The sequence below is a fragment of the Chaetura pelagica genome, unplaced genomic scaffold, assembly GCF_000747805.2.
Source record: "Chaetura pelagica isolate M959 unplaced genomic scaffold, ChaPel_1.0 scaffold1407, whole genome shotgun sequence".
Classification (NCBI taxonomy): domain Eukaryota; kingdom Metazoa; phylum Chordata; class Aves; order Apodiformes; family Apodidae; genus Chaetura; species Chaetura pelagica.
The window spans coordinates 236,615-261,296 of NW_009953954.1; the positions used below are offsets into that span (position 1 = coordinate 236,615).

At 44.9% G+C, this 24,682-nt stretch overlaps 1 protein-coding gene across 1 annotated transcript; it reads right to left on the reverse strand.

The window, feature by feature from the left end:
* Positions 1-267: 267 nt before the first annotated feature.
* LOC104392448 (uncharacterized protein KIAA1958-like) lies at positions 268-9,808 on the reverse strand. The gene is given in 4 exon segments (XM_010001849.1): positions 268-1,115; positions 2,197-2,263; positions 4,858-4,930; positions 9,777-9,808. Coding segments are annotated over 4 exon segments (1,020 nt in total).
* Positions 9,809-24,682: the final 14,874 nt, after the last annotated feature.

Sequence of the window (24,682 nt, forward strand, 5' to 3'; positions counted from 1 at the left end):
GTTTATGTAGCTCTGTTTAGCACCCTGGGAAAAACACTTAATATAAAACCTTTCCAAGTTGTTAGCCATTTTAAAAAAACTTTTTTAAACAGTCACAACTTCTTAACTCGGCAAAATTTTCACAAACAAAATTACATAAACCTTGTTGAGAAGATGTTGGAAGTTATTACCCAGATTTCAACCTTTTTTGCTACTCAAGCCTTTCCAAGATTGGTTTGAAAAACAATCCCACCAAAAAGTGGTGTAGGAGGAACTAAATGTATCCCTTTATTCCTTGGATTTTATTCTAGGCATTTTGATTTGCTGGATAACAGCTTTCAACATCTTTTCTATTTTGGCTTTGGTGAGTGACTTTCGGCTGTACCACACGTGGTCCCACCAGGAGAACAGAGGTTTAGGAACCAGATACAGGGGGTCCCAGACACGGAGCATGTCTGGTGGTCTCCTCCTGGCATACCTCTTGTAATCCTCCACGGGGCAGTCGCTTGGATTGTCAGGCTTGGCATAGAGGCGTGGACCTGAGTCCCCTGTATTTCTTTCTTCTTTCAGCTCATCTATCCACTCCAAGTACTCCAGCTCTCCCTGGCTCTTTTGTAGCACAAGCTGCCCCCAGTACAGATTACGGCTCTGCCTGTGCGTTCTTGCCCCAAATGCCCTAATTATATTGATGAAAATTAGGTGCAAATAGGACTCAGGGTGCATCTTACTTAAAAGTCCACCCTTACGAAGACTTGCCATATCTTCATCTGTCAAGTTCTCCAAAATACTCCACTCTCCCTCTCTCTCTTTCTGAGTTAGCTGGTGTCGCTTTAATTTCAAGGCTTCCTGAGATGCTCTGAATTCCAGCCCTTTAATCACACTGCACTTGTAATTGTGGTCCTTGAGGTATTGCTCCATGTTGCTCTGGAAGAAGTGCAAAGAAGTGGCAGAAAAATCTCTGCCATTCTGTTTCTTTGCAGAACTGTAGAAGGAGGCCAGGTAATGATCCAGGTCCTCAGGTGGCAGCTCACAGATCTTGCGTGTTTCAGTGGGGCAGTGAGAAGCCAGCCAGTCTTTGAAAACTTTTATCCGATAAGTGTTACGCTTTCTCTTTTCCTCCCACTTCTTTAATACACCTAAAAGATAAGACACAGCTTTGAGATTAGCAAGAATTTACAAGGAGATCAGTGGAATAAAAGGAGATGCAGAACAATGTTCACCTTCCTCTTAAAAGTAAATAGGAGATGCTGGGACTTTCACTAACCCCTCCCTTTATAGCTTTGGTTTATTTTTAGCTTTATTACTTGGCTGGTGACCCTGCCTACTACTGTGTAGGTACATTGAAGATATTATTGCTTTTAAATTATTTTTAAATGGGAGAGAATGAGTCCCTGAGGAGATTAAATCACTGAATGTCACTGTGAGGTGCAAGTGTGGAAAGCACTGGTGCAAGTTCTATGGGCCTTCTCAGATGGCAACACAGGACTGGAGCTGCTGCTGGTGGCTTGGCCTGACGTTGATCCTCACCCTGGCTGGTGGTGGAGCTGGCCCTGAGGGTCATCACAGGACCACTCTGGTGGGACTAGCGGCTTGAGCAGCAGCTGCAGTGCTGGCTGTGGAGCCCCAGCAATCCCAGCTGGACAGGAGACACTTTTGTCAAGGTGCAGCTACTCTGGTGATGGCAGGGGCCAAACTCGGCTCTGGGAGAACAGCTGGGGGTTGGCCTGTAGATGGATCTTGTGATTTGCATCCATTTAATAGGTATAGAGTGGTGTACAATACAGTTTGCATTATGTAAAATGTGTTTCAAAGCATTCTGCTTCTTTACAACAATCTCTTCCGGCAGGAGAACTGTCATTGTGAAATAAAAACAATGATTAAGAATTAGAGGTGGATAGTGAGGGAGAACTAAAAGAGGAGTAAAAAGTTTTTTGTTTAAGAGTTTGGGTTTTTGTTTTTTTCAAGGATTGCCAGGATTCCAGTTGGGCTCTCTCTCAAGTTGCCATGGCAATACCACCTCTACCTAGTTCGATGTAGCATGAGAAATGAATTCTTTGGATTGCTGAAAAGCTCCATCTGCTTGGCTGTGACTTCTCCGGGAGTGAGGAGGGGCAGCTTAGAAGGGGTTCTGGAGCCAACAACAGCCTGAGATCCCCCTTCTTGCACCAAGCTATTTTAGATGTGCTCAGTTGTTATTTTAAAATGCTGTGGCTGGACTGAGGTGGATTCTCCTCATCCCTGTGCTGCTGTTCTGGGTTTTTTGCTTGTTTTGTTACTGACTGGTCTGTGCAGGCAGAGGAAGGGCTTGTAAATCAATACATGCAGGGGTCTGGCTTGAGCCATAAGCCGTTTGTCTTGGCAGGAACAGCTCCTAGAGACACTCCCAGGTGAATTTCCAGTCCCTGCTGCTGCTGATTGTTGTCAATTACAAAAACAGTCAAATAATGGTCACTAAACCCAGCTGTGCCAGTCTGAAGCATGGTGTGTGGCACAGGGCAGGGCTACAGCAGCTCTGCCAGGCTGGACACCCAGTGTGCCATGGGGCTGGACTGTGATTGTGGGGAGAGGATGGGGTTTGGGGAATATGAAATGGGCTTCTCAGACTGAGTGTGTGGAAGTGAGTCACATGCTGTCAGGGGCTACTTCTCAGCCAGATGGAGCCATGGAGTTGAGCCACTGGATGGAAAACATGTACTCTTACTTTTTAAATTAAATGTTTAAAATCTGCTTCAATGTCTACACCCAGATACTGGCAGAAAAACCATAAAACTGACTAGACAGCAGTTCTCTTGGAATAATGTGAAACAGCACCTTCAGGCACACAAATCATTATCAATGCAAATTTTGTGGCTTTTTGATAACATCTTCAAAAACCTGGACATTTGCATTTTATTTGAGATGTTCCATCGTTAGATTAATAATATGTGTGTACCTGGCATTAAGGCTCCAGTGTATTCTCCTAAAATATGATGGTTTATTTAATGAATGAAGTTGATTTCATTGATGGCTTTCTCACTACTTGCAAAAGACTACCATCATTTTGGTCATGTCCACACACTGCACATCAGCTGTTCCTTCTGGTGTGAACAATGTCTCTTTTACAGCAGGATTAAATCAGCCACAAGCCAGGCTTCAAATATCTTCATCAAACAGCGTATTCTTCTGACTCAGAATAATTTGAAATCTGCTCTGTGCGTGGCTTGCACTTGGTATTGAAGTTCCCCAGTAAACCATGTATCTTGCAAGATAACATCTGAGCAATTATAACTTCCCCACTCCAGCAGGATCCCAAGGATCATGTGTATGAAAATTTTAAAATTCTTAAAAGCACTTAAGAGATCTGTTTAGCTCATGTAATTTAAAATGCAGGATTGCAACTTTGCTCCCATTGCCATCTCTGGGATTTTTGCCACTGATGTTGGTGCAGCCCAAGTTTCAGCCACAATTTCTGTTTTGCTGCTTTCACAGTTACTTCCTCTTGATTTCTCGAGACCTGAGTTCCTGTCTCGGGCTCCAGGTTCTCTCTTAAGTACAGCCAAGACACTATGTGGTGATTCAAAGTAAAGTGAAAGACCAAAGTATTCAAACTGTGTAGTTAAGGCTGGGCCAGAGCCAAGTACATGTTTGGGCGCCTCCATGAACAGTGAAGTGCCGAGCACCGAAGGTAGGAACCTATTTTGTCCCTTCCAGCACAGAGCTCCCCAAATCAGAGGCATTTACATTCATGATACAATACCAATTTTGGCAGCTACATGAACTCACCCTCCTTCAGTATTTTGGGAAAGGGATTGACAGAACATACTCACACACCCACAAACCCTCCGGGAAGAAAACTCCAGACTTACATTGGCTTGAAGATGCAGGTGAATGGTTTGTGCTCTTGGTCTCTGGACTCAGTGAGGCTGAAGGATGCCCAAATCCTGAGGGTTCTCTCTCTTCCATAGAGTTTTCAGTAACATTCCCACTTAAACCCACTTCTGGTGTGCCAAACTTGAGGCGCAGTGTGTCCAAGTATGTCACAGAGGTGGGTGACTCAAGTTCGGCCTTTTCTTCAATGTTGGAACCAGGAACAGATTCTAGATGTTGCTTTGGTATTGCTGAGCCAGAGGAATTCCTTTCTATACAAGTTTCAGTTGGGGACCCCACAGGATTAAGAGGACCTGACCTCAAGAAGCTGCTGTTCAGGCTCTCCTGGTCACTGATGGGAGATTTTGGACTGCAGCGAAGTGTTAGGGGTGACCTTCTTGTAGGGGCAAAGCCAGATGCTTGGGTGGCTGTCAGCTTGTTAAATGCCATCATCTGACTGCACTGCATTTGCAAATCCTCCTCAGCATTTACATCTTTAATTAGTGATTCTGACAGAATATTCTGGTTCATTGTGTCTCCTTGGTCATTTTCATCAGATATGCACTGTTCTTCATCAGAGATGATTTGTGGAACTTCATTGTCTTCTTGTTTCACCCTCTTTCTGTCAGTTTTGACTTTTCCAGCAGGCACTGACAGATGCTGCTCCACTGCAAAGCACAAGTTCATAGATTTGCTGTTTTTTCCATTTTCTCTGGGCAATGGTTCATGATTCCTTATGTAGGCCCTGTTGTTTTTCTGCTGAGTAATGTCTGGAGATCTGCTAAATGATCCCGTGCTAACGGTGTCTGCTTTAGCCCCCTCAAATGATGGGGCCATCCTGCACCTCTTTTCATTTAAACTAGCTTCACTTGATGATGTCTCAGAAGATACCAACCGCTTTCTCTTTTCTACAGCTTCATTCTCTTCTCTGCTTCTCTGGTCTAATTTTCCACACTGCCAGTGATAGGCATGTCCAGCTCCACATATCCACAGAACAGGATTGTCCCTGTTAGGATGATCCACGTTCTGCACCATTTCCAAGGCTGGGATTTGATTACATATGGTCCCATGAGCGTGTGCCCAGGTCACGAGATTGATGAGATCCCTGTGGAGGGAACTGACACTGATGCACCTTCCATCACCGACATTCCCGCTCTGCAAAAATGTGTTGGAGAAACTTAAGTGAAAGAGGATGTGCATAAAATAGCAGTCCTGGGGGCTGCTTATAGTCCCCTCTAAATGGAGTAATAACTGTAGATCACTGATTCCTCTAATGATTCTTTTTAAAAACCAATTTGATAATTCTTTAAAATAAATAAATTTGTCCAGTTTGAAAACCTGGAGGGTAGTTTGTGGGCATGGTCCTGGAATGATGAATTAATTCTGGGTATGATTTACATGTACCTGTGGGCTCTGAGTCCTGATCAAGTAGCTCAGTTTATCTCACAGCCCAGCTGAACCACAGCAGCTGCTCCAAATCCAGAGCAGAACTGAGATCAACACCCACTGCCCACAGCTCAGCAGAAGGGTGACCTGCTCTGGTTGCAAATCTGAGTCCTGTGATCCCAGCAAGCTTGGGCCTACAGACAATTTGGTTCTCACTTATGGAAAACAGTAAGGGAAAGTGCTAGGAATCAGCTTCTCAGTCTCCCACCTTCCCATGGCCAGCAGGGCTCATACTTCTGTCAAAATGGCAGCACTGCTTGCCTCAAAGGGATGTTGGATACATGAAGTTGTTTGTCAGATGCTTTTCAGAAACCAAAATAGTTAAAAATTGTTTTTTTTAAATCTACAATTGTAATGCTATAATTGATTCTTTTAGAAACAATTGTCTAAAGATACTCACCATGTTGCTGTTTTCTGTCTCACTGAACCTTTTCTCAGATGGAGATCAGTAAGTGACTGAATAGTCTGTCTTTCTCTCTCAGAACCTACAATAATCATCATACATGTGTGTGTCTCTATACGTATGTATGTCTGTGTGTATATACATATATTACCAAAAAATATCTGGCTAGCAGATGCAACTACATTTTCAATGCTTAGCCCAAAGCAAACACTCCTGCAGAACATCTGCCTTCATTAAGGTGAGCTCCCCTCAAGCTCTGATGAACTATATATAGAAAGCTGGACTTGTGTAAATATTTGCAGGATTAGCCTCTACAGTGTACCAATCAAAGTTGAAACAAAATATAAATATTGAAACAGAATTTTGAAAACCAGGCTCCAGGAGATGTTCCCTTCAGCACTGGCACTCTGAACACAGGCTGTGGTTAGCACTTTTCAGTTCTCCAAATAGTGAACTGCAGAAACAGAAGTACCAGAAATAGCGATGAGAGTTCAGCTTCTGACATCATCTGACTTTCCAAATGGTAAAAAGAAGAGGAAGTTTCCTAACAAAAGAAGTATTTGCATATGTACCTCATCTTTACTAGAGACTAAATCTGAAATTCTCCCATCTGTTTGGAAATGTTCTGTGTAGTAGCCTAGAAAGTCATCACCATCTCTGTGTAACTGGTCAGAGAAGAATAATCAGTCACTACACTCACTGTTGGGTGAAGCCTGGCTGGACTGACCCTGCCTGCAACTGCAGCTCAGGATGGCAGCCTGTGCCCCAGGCATCTTCAGCCGTTGTTAATGTAAAGCTGTGTGTGTAAAAGGGTGGTGAAAAACAGTGGACACAGGAATTTTGTCTAGTTCTGAGTAGCTCTGGCCTAAGTGTGGCACAGCTGCCTGGTGAGAAGGACCCGTGTTGGCCGTGGATGGAGCACACAGCCCGGCCACGGTTCCACACGCTCCTGATCTCCAAGCAGCTGTGGAGCATGGGAGAAGCACATCCCATCTGACAGACTGGGGCTGCCCTGCAATCCACGACTGTGGTGTTTGCCTGCAGGGATTTATTGCCAGTTAAACTGAGGGCACGTGGTGGGTGCACAGCAGGAAGGTGCCGTGCTGTGGGAACCTGAGTGCCTGAGGTGCCCAGCGCTGCCCCCCAGCTCTGCCAAGGGGACCCAGGAGAGGCCAAGGAGCCCAGCCTGGAGCAAGGGACAGGACCGAGTGGCTGGCCAGATGGCCACCAGCACAGCGTGAAGCCTGGTGGCTGCTGTGGGGCTTGGCCAGCATCTGTGACACGAGGCAGGGATGTGGAAACCAGGCCCTTACCCTCTCCTTCATATGCATCCAAAACTGTCAAACAAAAGTTTCATTGTTCCAAGCAGGAAAAAACCGAAAAGCCATGCATGAGGGAGCCTGTCTGAGCCCAGCACTGGAGGGAAGGAAATGAAAGCGAAGCCTCCTGGAAGAGCCCTTTCTAACCCCAGGAGACAGACCAGGGAACTCAGTGTCCTTTTTCCAAGAGAAAAGCACAGCTCAGGGCTCTGGCAGCACGTCTGTGGTCCTCCCGATGGGGAAGGGGCAGCAGGCACGAAAGCAGCTCCTGCTGGGCTGGCCCAGCCCTTCTGCACCCTGGACCAGCCCAGGAACTGCTCATTATGGCTCCTCAAGACAGGACAGATCATCCCAGCCCAGAATGCTGTGCTGTTTGTGTACAATAGCTTGTGAAACATGCTAAACTAGGATTTGCAAATTATTTTTTACTGAAATCGCTGCTTATTTTAAACAAAAATACAGACCAAAACTCCCTGCTTTAAAGCAGCAAATGCATTTTGAGCTCCTGACCTCTTACTGTATAGGGCCTGTCACCGAGATCTCACTCCTAATGGATTGTAGAAAACAGTTGGAAATCACCTCAAATGGCCATTTCAGCTGTCCTGGTTCCTCACAGAAGAACGAGCTCTGCCCAACTTTCTCCTGAGAGGTCTCTGTCCACCCTGTCTCCAAACCCTCCAAGGACAGGGACTCACAGCCTGTTCCTAGCCTGGCTGTGCCTCAAAGCTGAACAAAAACTTATGGGAGAAACATTTTTCCCTTTTGAAGCTAAAGAGAGTTTTATCTTCGAGTTCAACTCCTCCCTAAAGGGCTGAGCTGCTTGGACAAACTAAAAGTAACTTTCATGCCAATAATTTGGTGCTTACAGTTAGTGTGGGAAAAGGTAACAGAAACGGAAGCTCTGCATGGTCATAAGGCCACAAAATTACTGACTTGGCAGATGAACATCTTGATTTCTATCACAGGGGTCTTTAAATGGAATGCTTTTTATCCTTCCTTATCTCCAAGCACATGTCTTCCTTTTCCTGATCTCTTTGGGAAAAAAAAAAAAAAAAACGCCTTTTTTCTCTTGATATTTAGTTCCAAATAAAGGCTCTGGTAATCAGCTAAGGGTATGTCTCCAGCCTGCTCCAATCCTATTTGCATCACTTGACAGAACCTCCCCAGAAACTGTCAAGTGGAATCTGTCTGAATTTACAGTTACAACTGAGTGGAAAAAAATGAAACGTGTTTACCCACAAAGGCTGAGCTGACATATTTCTATTTGATTAATAAAAATCCATCTTGAGCATTGCCACAATTTTTACCTGCTTCCAGCAAAGCCAGGCTCCCTGTGGGGGAGGGTTTTGGGGCTGGGGGTTGAGATTTGTTTTGAAACCTTGTGTCTGGTTAAGAATCTGCCTGGCTGTGAGTGATGCTGTTTTAATTATCTTTCCAGGAAAGGCTCCCATCTGATAATGGACACTGTGCATGCAGGACCCACACCTTGCTGCAGAAAAACAGGACATTCCAAAGCAGTCTGGTAAACATTTTCTTTTATTTTTTTTTAAACCATAGGGAATTTAGTGTACTGATATAACCTGTAGTTCAGTGAATTTATGCTCACTAGAGGGGGGGGAAAGGTGTTTTAAAAAACTGTCAAGATTTTGCTTTCTCATGCATCTGATCTGCACAGTGAGCTTTCAAGACATCAGCATAGTTTATGCTTATTTTACCTCTGTATTCAAGAAAATGTGGCCAAATAATTTCAAACAAGTCTACAGCACTTCAGAGGAGCTTCTAGAGCTCAAGGCTGACTCAAAACATTGAAATGCTTATTCTGCTTCAAGACTTTCCTGTCTCTGGCTTGAGCCCTTGGGTGGAGGGAGAACATTATCAACACTTTCTGGAACTGACTGTCCTGTAAAGGCTGTCAAACACAGATACCTGGAATCACCTGAGAGTGCAAACATCTGGCTCTTCCTCTCTCTACATTTCAGTGGACTCTGAGCAGCATTATGGCATGTTGAAAGGCCTTTAAAGCCCTCTGTGACATACGCAGGCTTAGCAAGCAGGATAACTAAATAAAGACATTAATTGTATAGGCACTGAGTGCCCTTTAACCACTTTGTTCCTGTCCCTCCACCCTCTAATAGTCCCAGCTGTGTTCCTCTTTAAGTCTTACAACATCCATGTCACAGATTAGAAACCTGAGGCACACACAAAGCAAGTAAATATGAGAGCTTTGGCTCTTCAGTTCCAGATAAGACAGTGCAGGAAACTGGAACAATCCTTGTAGGACAACAACAGGATACGGAGCAGCAGTTCTAAAACTTGTCTTCCGCCCCCTTCCCCTAGCACGGATTCACTTGAGAAATACTTACTAGAGCTGGAGGGACATGGGACACCAGGAAAATACACATATAGGAGGGGGTGGTTGCCCAAGAGCTGCCAGGAATGGAGTGAAGGACACTGGGGGGGATGTGGTGTCTGGGGCAGGAATGGGATGGAGCTGTTCTTGAACACATCTGGTTGCAAGACGGGAGTTGAGAGCAGAGCAGAAGCAGCTCATGGCTGCCAAAAATCATTGAGCTTGTCCCACCACTGCGTAGCAAGGCCCTTTGGGGTGGATTAATCATTTCCCAGCACATCGTTTTTCCTGTTCTCTGCAATGTTTGTTTCTCTCCTCCCCCTCCCTTGTACAAGAGCCTTCTCAGCACCTCTTCAGCTCTTTTCCTGCCTCACCACGTCCTTCCACCAGAACCTCCTGCCCTGCCTGCAGAAACACAATCCCCAAAATACACTCTGTTCTTGCTGTGGGGCAGCATTCCTCCATTTTGAGAGATGCTCCCAGAGAATAACATCCAGTATATCTGATGGAGGGTCGGCTCTAATTGCATGCACTGGCTCTGAGCAAGGGAAGAGAGCCTGCTGTTAAATATTAGCCCACAGCACCACATTCCTCAAACAAGAGTGTTTTTGTTCAAAAAATCGGATACAATTTTTGTTATGAGTCTTAATTATCTCTTCTCTCGAGGGTCTGTGTTGCAGAGCTGCTGTCCTTGTAACTATGAGTTCTAAATCAAGTCTCCTTAAAAGAGCTAATAAAAGCCACAGCCAGCTGGCAAAGGGCTGCCTGGTCCAACAAACAGTAATCAACCACTAAAAACAGCTGTAGCAAAGGAAAAAATTAATTCAAACCCATGAGCTTCTATAAATAGGACTTAATACTTTATTTGTTTTGAAACCTTGTGTCTGGTTAAGAATCTGCCTGGCTGTGAGTGATGCTGTTTTAATTATCTTTCCAGGAAAGGCTCCCATCTGATAATGGACACTGTGCATGCAGGACCCACACCTTGCTGCAGAAAAACAGGACATTCCAAAGCAGTCTGGTAAACATTTTCTTTTATTTTTTTTTAAACCATAGGGAATTTAGTGTACTGATATAACCTGTAGTTCAGTGAATTTATGCTCACTAGAGGGGGGGGAAAGGTGTTTTAAAAAACTGTCAAGATTTTGCTTTCTCATGCATCTGATCTGCACAGTGAGCTTTCAAGACATCAGCATAGTTTATGCTTATTTTACCTCTGTATTCAAGAAAATGTGGCCAAATAATTTCAAACAAGTCTACAGCACTTCAGAGGAGCTTCTAGAGCTCAAGGCTGACTCAAAACATTGAAATGCTTATTCTGCTTCAAGACTTTCCTGTCTCTGGCTTGAGCCCTTGGGTGGAGGGAGAACATTATCAACACTTTCTGGAACTGACTGTCCTGTAAAGGCTGTCAAACACAGATACCTGGAATCACCTGAGAGTGCAAACATCTGGCTCTTCCTCTCTCTACATTTCAGTGGACTCTGAGCAGCATTATGGCATGTTGAAAGGCCTTTAAAGCCCTCTGTGACATACGCAGGCTTAGCAAGCAGGATAACTAAATAAAGACATTAATTGTATAGGCACTGAGTGCCCTTTAACCACTTTGTTCCTGTCCCTCCACCCTCTAATAGTCCCAGCTGTGTTCCTCTTTAAGTCTTACAACATCCATGTCACAGATTAGAAACCTGAGGCACACACAAAGCAAGTAAATATGAGAGCTTTGGCTCTTCAGTTCCAGATAAGACAGTGCAGGAAACTGGAACAATCCTTGTAGGACAACAACAGGATACGGAGCAGCAGTTCTAAAACTTGTCTTCCGCCCCCTTCCCCTAGCACGGATTCACTTGAGAAATACTTACTAGAGCTGGAGGGACATGGGACACCAGGAAAATACACATATAGGAGGGGGTGGTTGCCCAAGAGCTGCCAGGAATGGAGTGAAGGACACTGGGGGGGATGTGGTGTCTGGGGCAGGAATGGGATGGAGCTGTTCTTGAACACATCTGGTTGCAAGACGGGAGTTGAGAGCAGAGCAGAAGCAGCTCATGGCTGCCAAAAATCATTGAGCTTGTCCCACCACTGCGTAGCAAGGCCCTTTGGGGTGGATTAATCATTTCCCAGCACATCGTTTTTCCTGTTCTCTGCAATGTTTGTTTCTCTCCTCCCCCTCCCTTGTACAAGAGCCTTCTCAGCACCTCTTCAGCTCTTTTCCTGCCTCACCACGTCCTTCCACCAGAACCTCCTGCCCTGCCTGCAGAAACACAATCCCCAAAATACACTCTGTTCTTGCTGTGGGGCAGCATTCCTCCATTTTGAGAGATGCTCCCAGAGAATAACATCCAGTATATCTGATGGAGGGTCGGCTCTAATTGCATGCACTGGCTCTGAGCAAGGGAAGAGAGCCTGCTGTTAAATATTAGCCCACAGCACCACATTCCTCAAACAAGAGTGTTTTTGTTCAAAAAATCGGATACAATTTTTGTTATGAGTCTTAATTATCTCTTCTCTCGAGGGTCTGTGTTGCAGAGCTGCTGTCCTTGTAACTATGAGTTCTAAATCAAGTCTCCTTAAAAGAGCTAATAAAAGCCACAGCCAGCTGGCAAAGGGCTGCCTGGTCCAACAAACAGTAATCAACCACTAAAAACAGCTGTAGCAAAGGAAAAAATTAATTCAAACCCATGAGCTTTATAAATAGGGACTTAATACTTTATTTCCCCAGGAAGAAATGGGAAAGCTGAAATCAGTGAAAGGCAAATCTGTTACTTGAGCAGAAAATGCTACAAGGGGGATAGTAACTGTGTGAGCTGCCCTGTTACACCAGCTTTGCACAGGCAGAATGGGTGGGGAACCTTCCCTAACAATTCTTAAGGTAGGGTGTTCTACTTTTCCTTGGATTTTTTTTTTTTTTCAGTCCTGAGCCATGGAAGAGTATATATAATTGTATCAGCACAGACTTGACTGTGGGAACTTACTTTGCTCCCCAGCAGCCATTTGTAGTAAAATTATCTTCTTTCACTTAATTAATGGAAGAAGATGTCTGTTGGCAAGAAGGTACTTGTAGGAGTGTTTGCTGCTCTTAATTGCTTCTCTCACTGTTTGTGGTGTTTTTCATAAAGCACAAGCTTGGCCACCGGGGGGATAACACTGCCATCTTCTACTATAAAAAACACTTTTAATCCTCACGGTTTCGTGGAGTTGGGCTGCACCAGGCTCGAACAACACAGGGATGGTGCAGATCTGGCCCCGGGTGCTGGTTTGTTGCCGGTCCCCGGCAGAGGGTGCTCGGCCCCCGGCCAGCAGCAGCCCTGGCCCAAAGCGCCGTTCACTCGCCCTTCCCAGCCCTGCTTTCCTGGCCGGGCCCGCACTGGAGCCCTGCCCCCGGCTCCCGTGCGGAATAAATATGACTATTAATGTGGGGTCAAGGTCCTCCTACACTTGTATTCACAGTGAGGCACCATCGCACTGCACTTCCTTATTCCTGCCAAAGAACCTTTGCACCTCACAAGAAAGGAAACAGCAAAAATGTAGTGCAAAGCCCTCACCACAGATTTACTGACCTCTCAACATGCCCACTTTATAGGAAACTTGCTGTTTTACTGCTAAAAATACAGCACAAAAATGCTGACCGATAAGACTTCCTTGGCCAAGTACAGACACTTCTCCAACCCTGTCCTCCCAGCCCAGACAAGGCTCTCACTCTGTCTTTCTTTCTTTCAATTTCTGTTCTGTTGATGGAATTAATTCTGTATCAAACAGCAAACAAATAACATCCTGTTTGGGAGTTTGCTGAGGGGAAGCTGCAAATCTTACTTCATTTTATTGACAACGTGTTTATTGCAGTTTTAAGTATTTCTGAGCAGCCTTTTCAAGTTTAACTAAAATCATAGTGTGGCTCACACCATTTTTTCCTGCCATCTGCTAAACTAAAATGAAATGAGTGCTGTAAGCTGAAGGACAGACACATCATCCAAAGTTTCAAACACAGCTGTGAGTCAGGGCCTAGTACCCCTTCCCCTTGGTTTGATCTGACCCAAAACACACATCCTTTGCACTACCCATCCGCAAACCAGAGGTAACGTGTCACTTTGTAACACACTCTGGATGGTAGAAATTTGTTATTAAGGAGCATTTGTGGTGAATCTGTGTCTTATAATTAGACACAATTGTTCACAATGAGATGTAGTAACCTACTTTTTTACAATACAGAACAATTTTAACAACTGACACCTCAACTCCCTCCCAGGCTTGAGGATTTCACCTTTTTAGAAGCACTTTAAATCCCTGGTGACTCAGCCTGAGGGTGTAGGTAGAAGTCAGTCTCTCTAGCACTAGGCAGAGAGCTAGCTCTCATTTTACAGCTCAAGTATTCATGAAGGTTTGCTGAGAATGTGATGAGAAATGGCTCCTGGAGGTAGAAGAAATAACTTTCTTGGTAAACAAAGGGAAAGTTCCCCCTGTGTGGGATTACTTTCTACAGGCTCTGCTGGGGTGTCTCAGGCAGATGCAGGTGCCCACAGCTGGCACAGGGAGAGCACAGGTGCAGTGCCCATGGAAAGGAAAGGGACTTGTCCTTCACAAAACACATCTTACTGAGCACCCAAGGGTTTGGCTGCAGGCAAATTCATTAGTCAATGATATCTGGCCATACTGACAGGACATTTGGAGCCTTGAAGGATTCCCATCTTTGGAACCTTTGCTCCTATTTTCTTTTCTACCATTGTCCTTGTTTTGAAGTGTCACTCTCCCCCTTACCTTCTCCAAGGCCACACAAGAGGCTCTGGAAAGCCTCCCAGGGAGCACAGCAGTGCAGAGGACAGGGAAGCCTAGAACAGAAGGGAGAGAGAAGGTGTTAGTTATTTAGAAAAGTGATCTGAAAGCAGCCTGAAGATGCCTTGTGTGGGATGGAAGCAATTAGCAAAAGGCTCTGCACTGAGAGCACTCGATTTCACAGGGTCTGAGTGGCATGCTTGAGGCAGGAGGTTCTGGTGTGACCAGCACCCTCTGTAGAGGCACCAGTAAGAGGCAGTGGCTCTCAGTTTCTGCTTCCCACTTCTTGAGTGCTGCATCCAGCAGGATCCGAGGGCCTCACAGATGAAAAATACCACAGATGGATGGCATCTTGCCTCCTGGAGAGGCAGCAAAACCCAGCATTGGCACACCTAGCTGCTAATTAGGAAAAGAAAAATACACTCCGGTGTAGTACCTGTAGGAGGTTGCCAACCCTTGTCCTACAGCAGGAATAACACACCTGCCAACGTGTGAGCAAGAGCAAACAATTAAGCCCATTCTACAGATTGGAGCAAAACCTGAGACAGTGGTGAGTTCAGCTCTGGAGCTCATTGCTGAAACTGCTCTGAGTATGTTGTCCCCAAAGCAGGTCTGTCACCTGCTGTGCAAGGAGCCAATCCACACAGAGTGCCAGAGCAAGGAGCAGGGGGGCGTTCCACAGAGCAAGCTCCATTTCCCAAAACAAAGGTGCTACTTTTATATCCAAAGACGTGAGAAAGAACTTTAACATTAGTCTATCCCTGGCACACATGACTGGTCACTAATCCCTCCCTTCTATTCCCAGTGGAAATGCTCAGGAATTTCACAGCATCTGCTCAAAGAGTGGGGGGCTTCTTGTTGGTCGGGGTCCTTCTAGCCTGTGGGTGTGAATTTTAGTATGCTAATGACTTGTTAATATATTAATGCAGTTATTTCAGTTACTCAAAGTATTCTTCTCCAGTGCCCAAGCTGTGGGCAGTGCTTCTTCCCATCCCTTCCATCTGTCCTGCAGGCCTGTCTCAAGGGCTGCTGACTCCTTGGGACGTGTTTTTCTCTAACTGGAATCTGTTTTTGTCCCATTCTTACTGTTTCACTCTTATCTGGGCCCTGTTTTTATTCTGTGTCCCCCTTATGTTCTCTTCTATGTGATTTTTTTTTTTCCCCAAATGTAATTTTTCCTCCACATTTTACTTAATTCATAACTGACATCCAGTGAACAAAAGGCACTTCTGAAAATAAGTCTGCACCACCAACCCAGCTGTCTCCTCCTGGATCTTCCAGGAGACACTCTCAGATGACTAAGGCATCAGTGAATGCAGTGAATGCTCCTTAGAAAAGCCCCCAGGCTGCTGGCTCCCCAAGGCCTGCAGAGCTGTCTGTGCAGAGCCTGGACAGGAGAGGACCTGCTGGCTGCCACAGCCCCTGCTCTGTTTGCCTGAGATCCTTTTTGTTCCTGTGGTGACCACATGTGTACTTCAGCCTTCATGACAAACTTCAGAGGGAAGAATCTAGCTAGCTTGCCAGCTGTTGCAGAAGTAACTGGTCAACACACAGTATGAAATTAATATCTTCACAGTAAAAGAAATATCACGTATTCTATAAACCCTGACCTTAAAGCAAGAAAATTTAGCCAAAGATGCCCCTCTGAGTTAAACTTGGCTCTGTGAGAAGACTGTTTCAGCTCATTAAACCCTCCTGTTGGCTTTAGGTGCTTGCAGTACATGAACAGCAGGTTGGTCACCATCTGATCTCCAGAATTTCAGATGCTGGTTCTTTCCTTTCTGACCAGCCCAGTCACTGGGAATCTCTTTTTATCAATGTTGGTGCTGTTTTTAACAAGGACATGTATTAATCCAATGGTGTTCAGATAATTCAGGCTGTGTGTGCAGAGCAGGTAGCCGTGCATGGCATGGACAGCTCTGCACACAGGGAGCCCTTTGTGCCCCTTTCAGGGCACTCATGAAGGCCCGTGGTGACACAAAGCACCCCCCTCAGTGCTGTCACCACCTTCTGCATTCGCTGCCCTCCTGTCTGAGCATCTCACCCCATCAAATATTAAACACTCTAAAGGATATTGTGTTTCTTTTGTTCCTGTGGCAACTGAGACCTCTCTCAATTCTCCCTGGCTTCACGTTTTGCAGGTTCATGTCTTAATGTTCTTTTAATGCTTAATTTAATACTCTGGAGCTCCTACCACACAGACACGTGTGTTACACAGAAAATTTGGTGCACAATCTGCCAGACAAGGAGACAGCTATTTAATGAGCAGACGTGTGTCATCAGCACCCAGATCCTGACCTACAAAGATGAGAAGTACTGTGGGGAAGCCATGACTGGCTGGACAGGAAGCCGCATTTATTCTTAGATCCAAGGGTCACACCAAACCCTGCTACTGATCAGTGGCAGCTCCTCACCTCAGCCCAGGGGAGTGCTCACCTTCTGAGGCCAGCTGTAACTATGTAATTCATGTTTTAAAGTGGCCAGTCTCTATATTAAAATGCTAGTTCCAGGATACTGGATGTAGGCCACCATTTCTTTTCCTACACATTCATCAAGTTTGATCAAAGAAAAGCAGCTCTGGTTTTCAGTCTGAAATCACAATGTGAGATTTAACATTTCCATCATCTGAAACATAAGCAAGTCTTCATACCACAAAGCCAAAGCCCGTCAGCTTTGGGAGCAAGGCTTCCCTGCACTGTATCCATTGCATAACATCCTTCAGGAACATATGGACCAGCAAACAGAAGAGGTCCGCTGCATAATTATGGCACTGACAAACCAATTGAACCCTGGCAGCTGCCACTGGGGAGATTTCATTCATTCCCAGTATTGCCTTTTAAACTTAAGTGGCACTGGAACAAACAGATCTTTGATCCGAGTAGGAAATCATTTGGAGCTTTGTGTTTAATAGAGCTGAAGCCCTGGGAAAATGATGTCTTGATCAGGCTGTGTGACAACATGGGCCTCGCGGCAGGCACAGCGGTTTGGTGTGTCCAGCCCTTGTACCTCCTCAGATGAATTTGGTCATGTTTGTTCCTGAATCCATGTGGAAACAAGGAGCTGGATTCAGCTGCACTGCTGAAGCGCCCGTCAGCTGCCTGCGTGACGTCAGAAAGAAGGTACCAGGAAAGGGGAGACAGGGAACAATTTTGAAAAATACTTTTAAAAAAAGCCTTGTGCAGAATCCAGGAGGGACATGTGCTGGTGTGTTCCAGGTGTGCTTTTTGTGACCTGCAAGATCAGAATAAATCCTGCTCTGAAGAAGGCTGGTGAAGGGGAGGTAGTTCTATGTTCCCAGCTGCATCTTCAACATGGGGTTTTCTCTCCTGCCAGGTATTAGTTGTGATGATGCTGTATGAGATAATCAGTGCAAGGCCTAATTATAATTATGCTCCTCTTCCTGGACACAGCAATACCTGAGCACATAGATAGGCATGTTATGGGGATATTCTTAAAGGACATCAGCCCTCCATTGTGCATCACAGTAGAGAAGAAAAAGATTGATTGATACCTTATAGTGAGACAAAAGTAAAGGCATATTTGCAGACTTCGCAACAGCAAGCTTAATAAGAAAGCAGTAAGAACCATAAAATATTTAGTTCTGATTCATGGAAAGCAGTCACTAAAAACTCCTAATCCACTCATTTGCAGTAGTTTGTTGACTTTGGTTTGGCAATATAGTTAAACAAGCTGTCTGTGTTTTACCCTAAAAAGATAGCATTGTATTCTAAAATATCACCTTGCTGTCATTTTTTATAAAAAAGTATTCCCCTGGATCCTTCACAGACTGCTTAAATGCTTCATTTATTAGAAGGTTGCTTTAGAAATGCCAGTGAGAGAGTTCCTAACAAAACCACTTTATCTTATTCACTGGTGCATGTAATTGCAAACATTCTCAACGTAAATGTTGTATTATTGTAACATTTAATAATGTTATTACTGTTATATTTAATAATATTATTAATATAACAATTATATATAAACAATTCTATCAACTGAGAAATGGAAGCTGGCTGGCACACAGCTAAATGCAACACACACACACATCTCCTGGTGCACTTCTACTGCTCTGCCTGTGCCACTCGCTTTCTTCTAGGGCCCCTTTTTTCATTTATGTGAACTGTGCCCAGACTGTGATATTCCCTGTCTGGAATCATCTAGCATCTGAGAGCTGCCCACTGAAATGGCAGCTGCACTGGGAGACAACCTGACGACAGAGGTGAGGAGTTTCAGCCAACAATACCTGGGCTTGACAGGTGAGCAGTGGAGAAGCTAGGGAAATAATTAATGAGCTCCAGGCCTGGTATCTGCCCTGTCCTTTACCACCCACCCCTCTTAGAGGGGCAGCTGCATTGCTGGGGGAGTTGGTGCAAGGCAGCAAACTTGACCAGGGGCTTGGGAAAACCAGAGCACTGGGGCTTCCCTTCCTGGGAGCAGGGCAGAGCCCTCCATTGTGAGCCAGACCTCTCTGAAAACCTGCTTGCTGAGCCATCCAGACCCCCTAAGGGGTTTATCAGGAAACTGGCACCATCGTTGCAGGGCAATAAAATAAAATCATTGTAAGGAAATGAAAGAGCATTCCAGTCCATTTCTGAGCAGATTTGTGCCACAGGAAAGTGACAGAACTGCACTAAACTTTCTTTGCAAAAAGATGCCCCTGAATAGAGGAAAAAGAAACTTAGAACTGCAGCTAGAGAAGAGAAATTATGTTTATTTCCCTGCCCTTGGACAGCACGGGGAGATGTGCTTGTAAGGGTGGTTGTTTGTATAAATAAATGTTCATTCTTGGCAGTGGAATGCAAAGTATGCTGAAGGGCTGGAAACAGACCACTTTGTAAAGCTGAGGCCAGAGTAAGGGAGAGATGAAGCGAGCTTGTGGGGAGGAAATTCACATTCATTTTTAGCAACTTGGAGAGTTTCTCAGGCGTGTTTGACATTTTTAATTATGCTGATGTAGAGCCTATTCCAAGGACAAAAGAAGTCAGGATTACAGGATAAACAAGTAGGAAATTTCATACCAGCCAGTTAGGGGTAGTGTTGCCTGTGGGTCTGGAGACTTTGCTGAAACACAGAGTCATCTTTCATACTTTCTAGACAGATGGAATTTGAATGTCTTGCAAAATCTTCACCTAGGTCAGGAGACTCAGGTCATAGTGAGTCCACAACTGTTACCAAAGTCATATTTTTGATATCCCACATCAGACAGGAAAGAGATGACCCTGCTGCTATTTGTGCAGGCTTTTCCTGCAAGGTTTCCTGAGAGGGTGGGAACAATCTTGCTCTGTTTGTATCAGTTGTCTCAGAATGTGTCACTTTACAAGGAAAAAGAAACCTGAAATTTCTTGTAGAGAGCAAGGCCAGCTCTATGGCATCAAACCCCAGTCAGGGCCCTTTTGCCTCTTTCCCACGCTCAGAACATCCCACATGGTGACTGCAGCATCTCACTTCACCTTTGCACCCCTGGAAAAGGGCTTAACATGCTTCCTCACCCACCTTCCTTTCCAAAGAATGTGGCTGTGCAGAAAAGTATCAGAGGGGAGAGGTTTCTACTGCCCACCGGCTGTGTTGGCCCCCACCCCAGCTCCGTGTGCTGGTGATGAGAGGAGCTGGATAGGAACTTGCGTTCTTCTTGAGATAATGGAAAGTCACCGAGGAGGTATCCAGCTTTGGGACATTAATAAATCATTAAGGCTATGAATTATTCAGTGACCATCCCTGCAACATGTGCTACATTCGGAGTCAAGAGGCAGTATTCCTATTGTGGGGGGTTTCTCCCCAAACATTACAGATGTATGACAGGCTAATGAATTTAAACATTCAAATGAAATTGTAGGTAAGAAGATGAAAAAAGTAATTTAAAGGACAGCAGTAAAAAGCTGCTTGAGAAAGTTGAGATACATCAGGCTGGCATTACAACGGTCAGGCAATCTTCTCACTGACAAGCTGCCCACAACAGTCAGAGTCTTAATTTAATGTATGAATAAATTGTGTCTCAGAAAACTGGAAACACAGGTTGGAGGAAAGAGCTGGAATCATGGGCACAGAATCAACACAGAGACTGACCCAGTCTGCCTGTAACCTGTGTCAAACACAGGAACCAATATGGGTATTACCTGGATTTCCCAAATGCCAATATGCAATCTCAGTAGCACTTAGGAGATAATTCAAAAATTCTGGGGTTATATATGTAATTATTTTCATTGCACAGCCCGAAATCACAGAGCATGTGGCCCAGGTGAGCAGCAGCAAGCCATGATTCCTAAGCAACACATGCTGAGAGTTGATTATCTTAGAAGGCTGCAGTGAAGAGTTGCAGGTCTGGTCTAAGTTGCAGGGGTTACAATCAAGCCATGGGCTTGTAACCACACCACTGCAACACAGACAAGCCCTGTGCTGAACAGCCAGGAAATGGCTGGTTCATCCTTCCCAGGAAATGAGTCACCTATAGGCATTGGGAGGAGCAGCCAAGACAGGGAAGTTCTGAAACAACATGAGCTGATAACAGCAGAATAAAGCTACAGATAAGTCATTTTGTCACAGATTAGAAAGAATGAAAGAGCTCTTGTGATTATATGTAGAATTTGAAGTTGATATAACTACTTGCAGCACAAAACATACCTGTAGATACAGTCTGGCAGTCCTGTTAAAAGGTGCAATGGCAACACTAATGAAAGTTCCTAGTGCAGATACACTTGCTTGTAAAATGCTTTTCACCTTCGTGCCTGGAAGGGAGGCCTCAAATTGCCGTGGTGACACAGCTCTTATAAAAATCCAGCTTAGGGAATTTGTAAGCTGGCTAGAAACATTTACTTCTATTTATTACTGAAGGTATAATAAGCTCAATTCCAGACCAATTTATGTATCAGTTACCTTCTTACTAATACTTTAGGCTGCCAAGCTCTTCCAGACCAGTTCCTGAACTCTCAGGCACTCACTGGCCCATCAGAGGCCACGTGTGTTTTTTTGTTGGCCTGATAAATGCAGCAGTGACTCTGCTCCTTCTCTGCTAACTCCAGACTAACCACTTCCAGAGCTGTGATGTGGCATCACAAACGATGCACAAAGGAATGTTCTGGTATCCCAAGCTGTTGCTAAAGCTGCAAATATTCTTTTAAACAAAACAGCCATGTTCATTGAAAAGGGCTTAAAATAAATAAAAGCAACAAAAAGAGGCACTCCCTGCTATTGGAACTACACTAGCAGCAAAGCTATACGTGAAAGAGTTTCCTGGTTTAGGACCTTGCAGGGTGCTGTGAACAATGGGGGAGGAAGGGAAGATGCAGGAAAACAATTGTCATTAAAAACAGTATCAAGGAGGTACCATTTTGCACAGCAGTTCGGGTTCCTGAGCAGAGACTGTATCTGAGGGGGGTTCTTGTTTTCAAGCTCCTGATAGAAACGTTGGGTGGAAGAGGAAGGAGAAGGGAAAAAAAACTGAGGTAGTTTGCAAAGTTACTAGAGAAGTGTCCCGTGAAAGGAGCACAGGCTCGAGAGCTATTTTAGAAATACAAGGAGGGAAACATAGGCAGGAAAAGGGTCTTTTGTTTCAGAGGGTTTTTCTTCCTTGCATGGTAAATTGAATGAGAAGAGATAACATAGGCAGGAAAGGTTTAAAAAGAGAAGCAGCTGGGTGTGTCCTGTCGAGGCCCTTCTAGCAAGTAACTGGAGCCCGGGGCAGGGTGGGACCATTTTGCTGGATTGTACAAAAGAAGCTGATTCATATTTTTTCCCTTCTCCCTCCCACCGCCTTTTTTTTTTTTTTTTTCACACGGCCATTTTCATGTGGGTTTCTTTTTCAAAACAAACAAAAAGACATACAGAGGCAGGTCTTTCTCACAGCTGCTTGCTTGCTGCTGTTTGGTTGGGGTTTTTTTTTCTTTTTTCTTTTTTATAAAGTATTATTTTGTTCTTAAGTGTATTTTACTGTTTAGCCCAGAGACAACTCTGCATTACCCAGCAGTGTCACTAGTCAGGCTGCTACCACAGCATCTGAAAAATGCTGTTAATATTACAGGAAAATGCCTGATAAAATGTTGCGTAATCAGCATTTCTGCTTGAACTGGAACGTCTGAGTGAGCTTGCACAAACTTTGAAAGTCTTTCAAGTTAGACCACAATTGCACAGGAGAGGTCTTTGAAAAGGAATGGTTCTTTGATGGCATCCACCTGTGTTTGTCTTCCCAAAGATACCCAAAAAGCAGCTGGGATGTCACAGAATCAGAATGGTTTGGGGTGGAAGATCTGCACATGCAATAGTCTAACGTGACTAACCTCTAAAAATCAGATACTGTTCAAAGCAGTGACCAGTATCTGGCATTCATGATTTTTTTTCAATGTTTTTGCATCATGTTCAGGCTTCCCTTCTTTACATTACTTTACCAGTGGACTGAAACTTCCCATATTAAGAAAAAGAGGAGTGATTCTGTCTCCATACCTTCCTCTACTCTGGAGGGATTTCTTGCCTACACTATATAAACCAGATTATTCTGAAGGGAAGATGAAGTGAAACACCTCCATGGGAAAGAGAGTTAAAACCAGGCATAGTTCAGGGAAGTGCTTGTGGCTTGTCAGATGGGAGTTAAATTCCTTCTCTGCTTTGATCAAATCACTTTATCTCTCAGGCTCTCAGCTCAGCAGCTCTAAAGTGGATCACATAATCCCACCATTTTCCCATTCTTTGCTTCATCTAAGTTGTAAATCTCTTCTCTGTCAAAGAAGCAGAGCCTTTCATATGCAGTTCCTTGTAAAATAACTGGTTTCAGAGGGGGCGTGTGGCACTAGGAGAGGTTTTCTTCCATTTTGAACCTCACTGCTGGAGCAGGGGCCAAATGGCTAAGGGACCCAAAGAAACCAGAGATACAGAAATAAACTGACCAGTTTCTCTTGAGATCCAAGCTTGATGGAAGCTTTTGCATTTCATATGATGTGACAAGAGTGAGGCAGTAAGTTGATGTCTGGTCCTGGTCAACACTGTTACCTGTGCATTACCCACTCTCTGAGAAATAAAGCATCTGCCCATAGGAACCAACAAACAGATACATGTTTGGGAGAAAATAACAGACCATTTCACTTGTAACTTTTTTCCATATTCATGTGTCTCGAGTATGCTTCAGGAAGAAATGGGAATATTAAATGCATGTCTGTACTTGTCAAAGTTACCTGACATTAAGCAGAAACACTGCCCAAGGATAAAACTCTGAATTTCATTTGCACTGTATTTTAAAAACCTTTTTTTGAACCTTCAGACACAACTGACAGGGCTGTGCTGCAGCTCAAGTAGTGCCACCAGTGGCACTGATCTGTACCAGTGCTTTGCTGCTCACCAGGGCCAATGGAGGTGGATTGGCAGAACTCTACAAATGTTTTCACAACAATGTCAAAAGTGGGAGTGCTGGTGAGATGTGGAAAGATCCTTTCTGCTGTCAGACCAGTATTATGTTGCCTGGAAACGCTCAAAACAGGGGTGCAGCTAATGAAGCCAAGATCAATGTGGACTGGACATTTGATATTTGATTCAAGGCTACACAAGGGACTTGTAGTGAGGTCTGGGACAATTAATTCTTCTGCTGCAGTCAACAGATGGCAAAGTGAAGCAAAGAAAATGAGTAACTGCTAGTAAAATTCCCAGCAAACAAATATTTTCTATATTTAAACAGAGACATGCAGTATTCCTCTATGGAACCAAACTGCTTTACAGAATGATGCAAGTGGAGAGGAACCAGGAATGTCCTGATGGAAGATCCCAAGATCTGTGAGGCCTCCATCAGGATCCAGGGTCCTCCTGTGCCTGTTCCTGAACAGGAACAAAGTAAACGCTCCAGCATCATCTACAGCAGGAACCAGATGGACACTCCCTTCTCCCTTAGGTTTTTTTTAGGAGCCTTCATCTTGTAGCACATGAAGGAGCTTGGGGATTATTTTGAAGGGAGCCAGAGAAAGTATCTAACACAGGTAAGTCCATTGCAATGGGCTTAAATCCACTATGGGTGGCCAAGCACCTGGGAAGGAAATCTTCTAGAGGTCTGAAAATCCCCAAATGTGTGAAATCCATGGATTTTACCTAAATCTCTGCAGAAGTCAAGGCCTACACTCAAATACACACGTTTAGAGTGAAACAATCTTATCTAACTCACCACTGAGGTCCACCTGGCTGGAAAATGCACTGTTTTGGTCAGCAAATGGAGCCAGGGCTGTAGCTGAGGAAAACCCCGGCCCTGGTGTGGAGCGGAGGGGCCGGGTCGTGCCGCGGGTCTCTCACCCACTAGGTCATCCCTGAGACAGTAGCTGCAGTTAAACCCACTTTGTCATTAAATAAAGCTGCTAAATGCTGTCTAGTGCCATGAGCAGTCCCCAGACTGGCAGTGCTGAATAATTAGCCCAATTTCGGCGGCGCCCCCTCCCCCGGGCCGGGCCCGGCCCGGCTCCGTGCCCGCAGCCAAGATGGCGGCGGCGGCACGAGGCGCTCGGCGGGCTTTGCCCGGACTCAAGATGGCGCCCAGAGCGGGGCTCCCACGCCCTGCCCCCAATCAAGATGGCGGATCCGCCCGGCGCTGCGGCTTCCCCCGCGCTC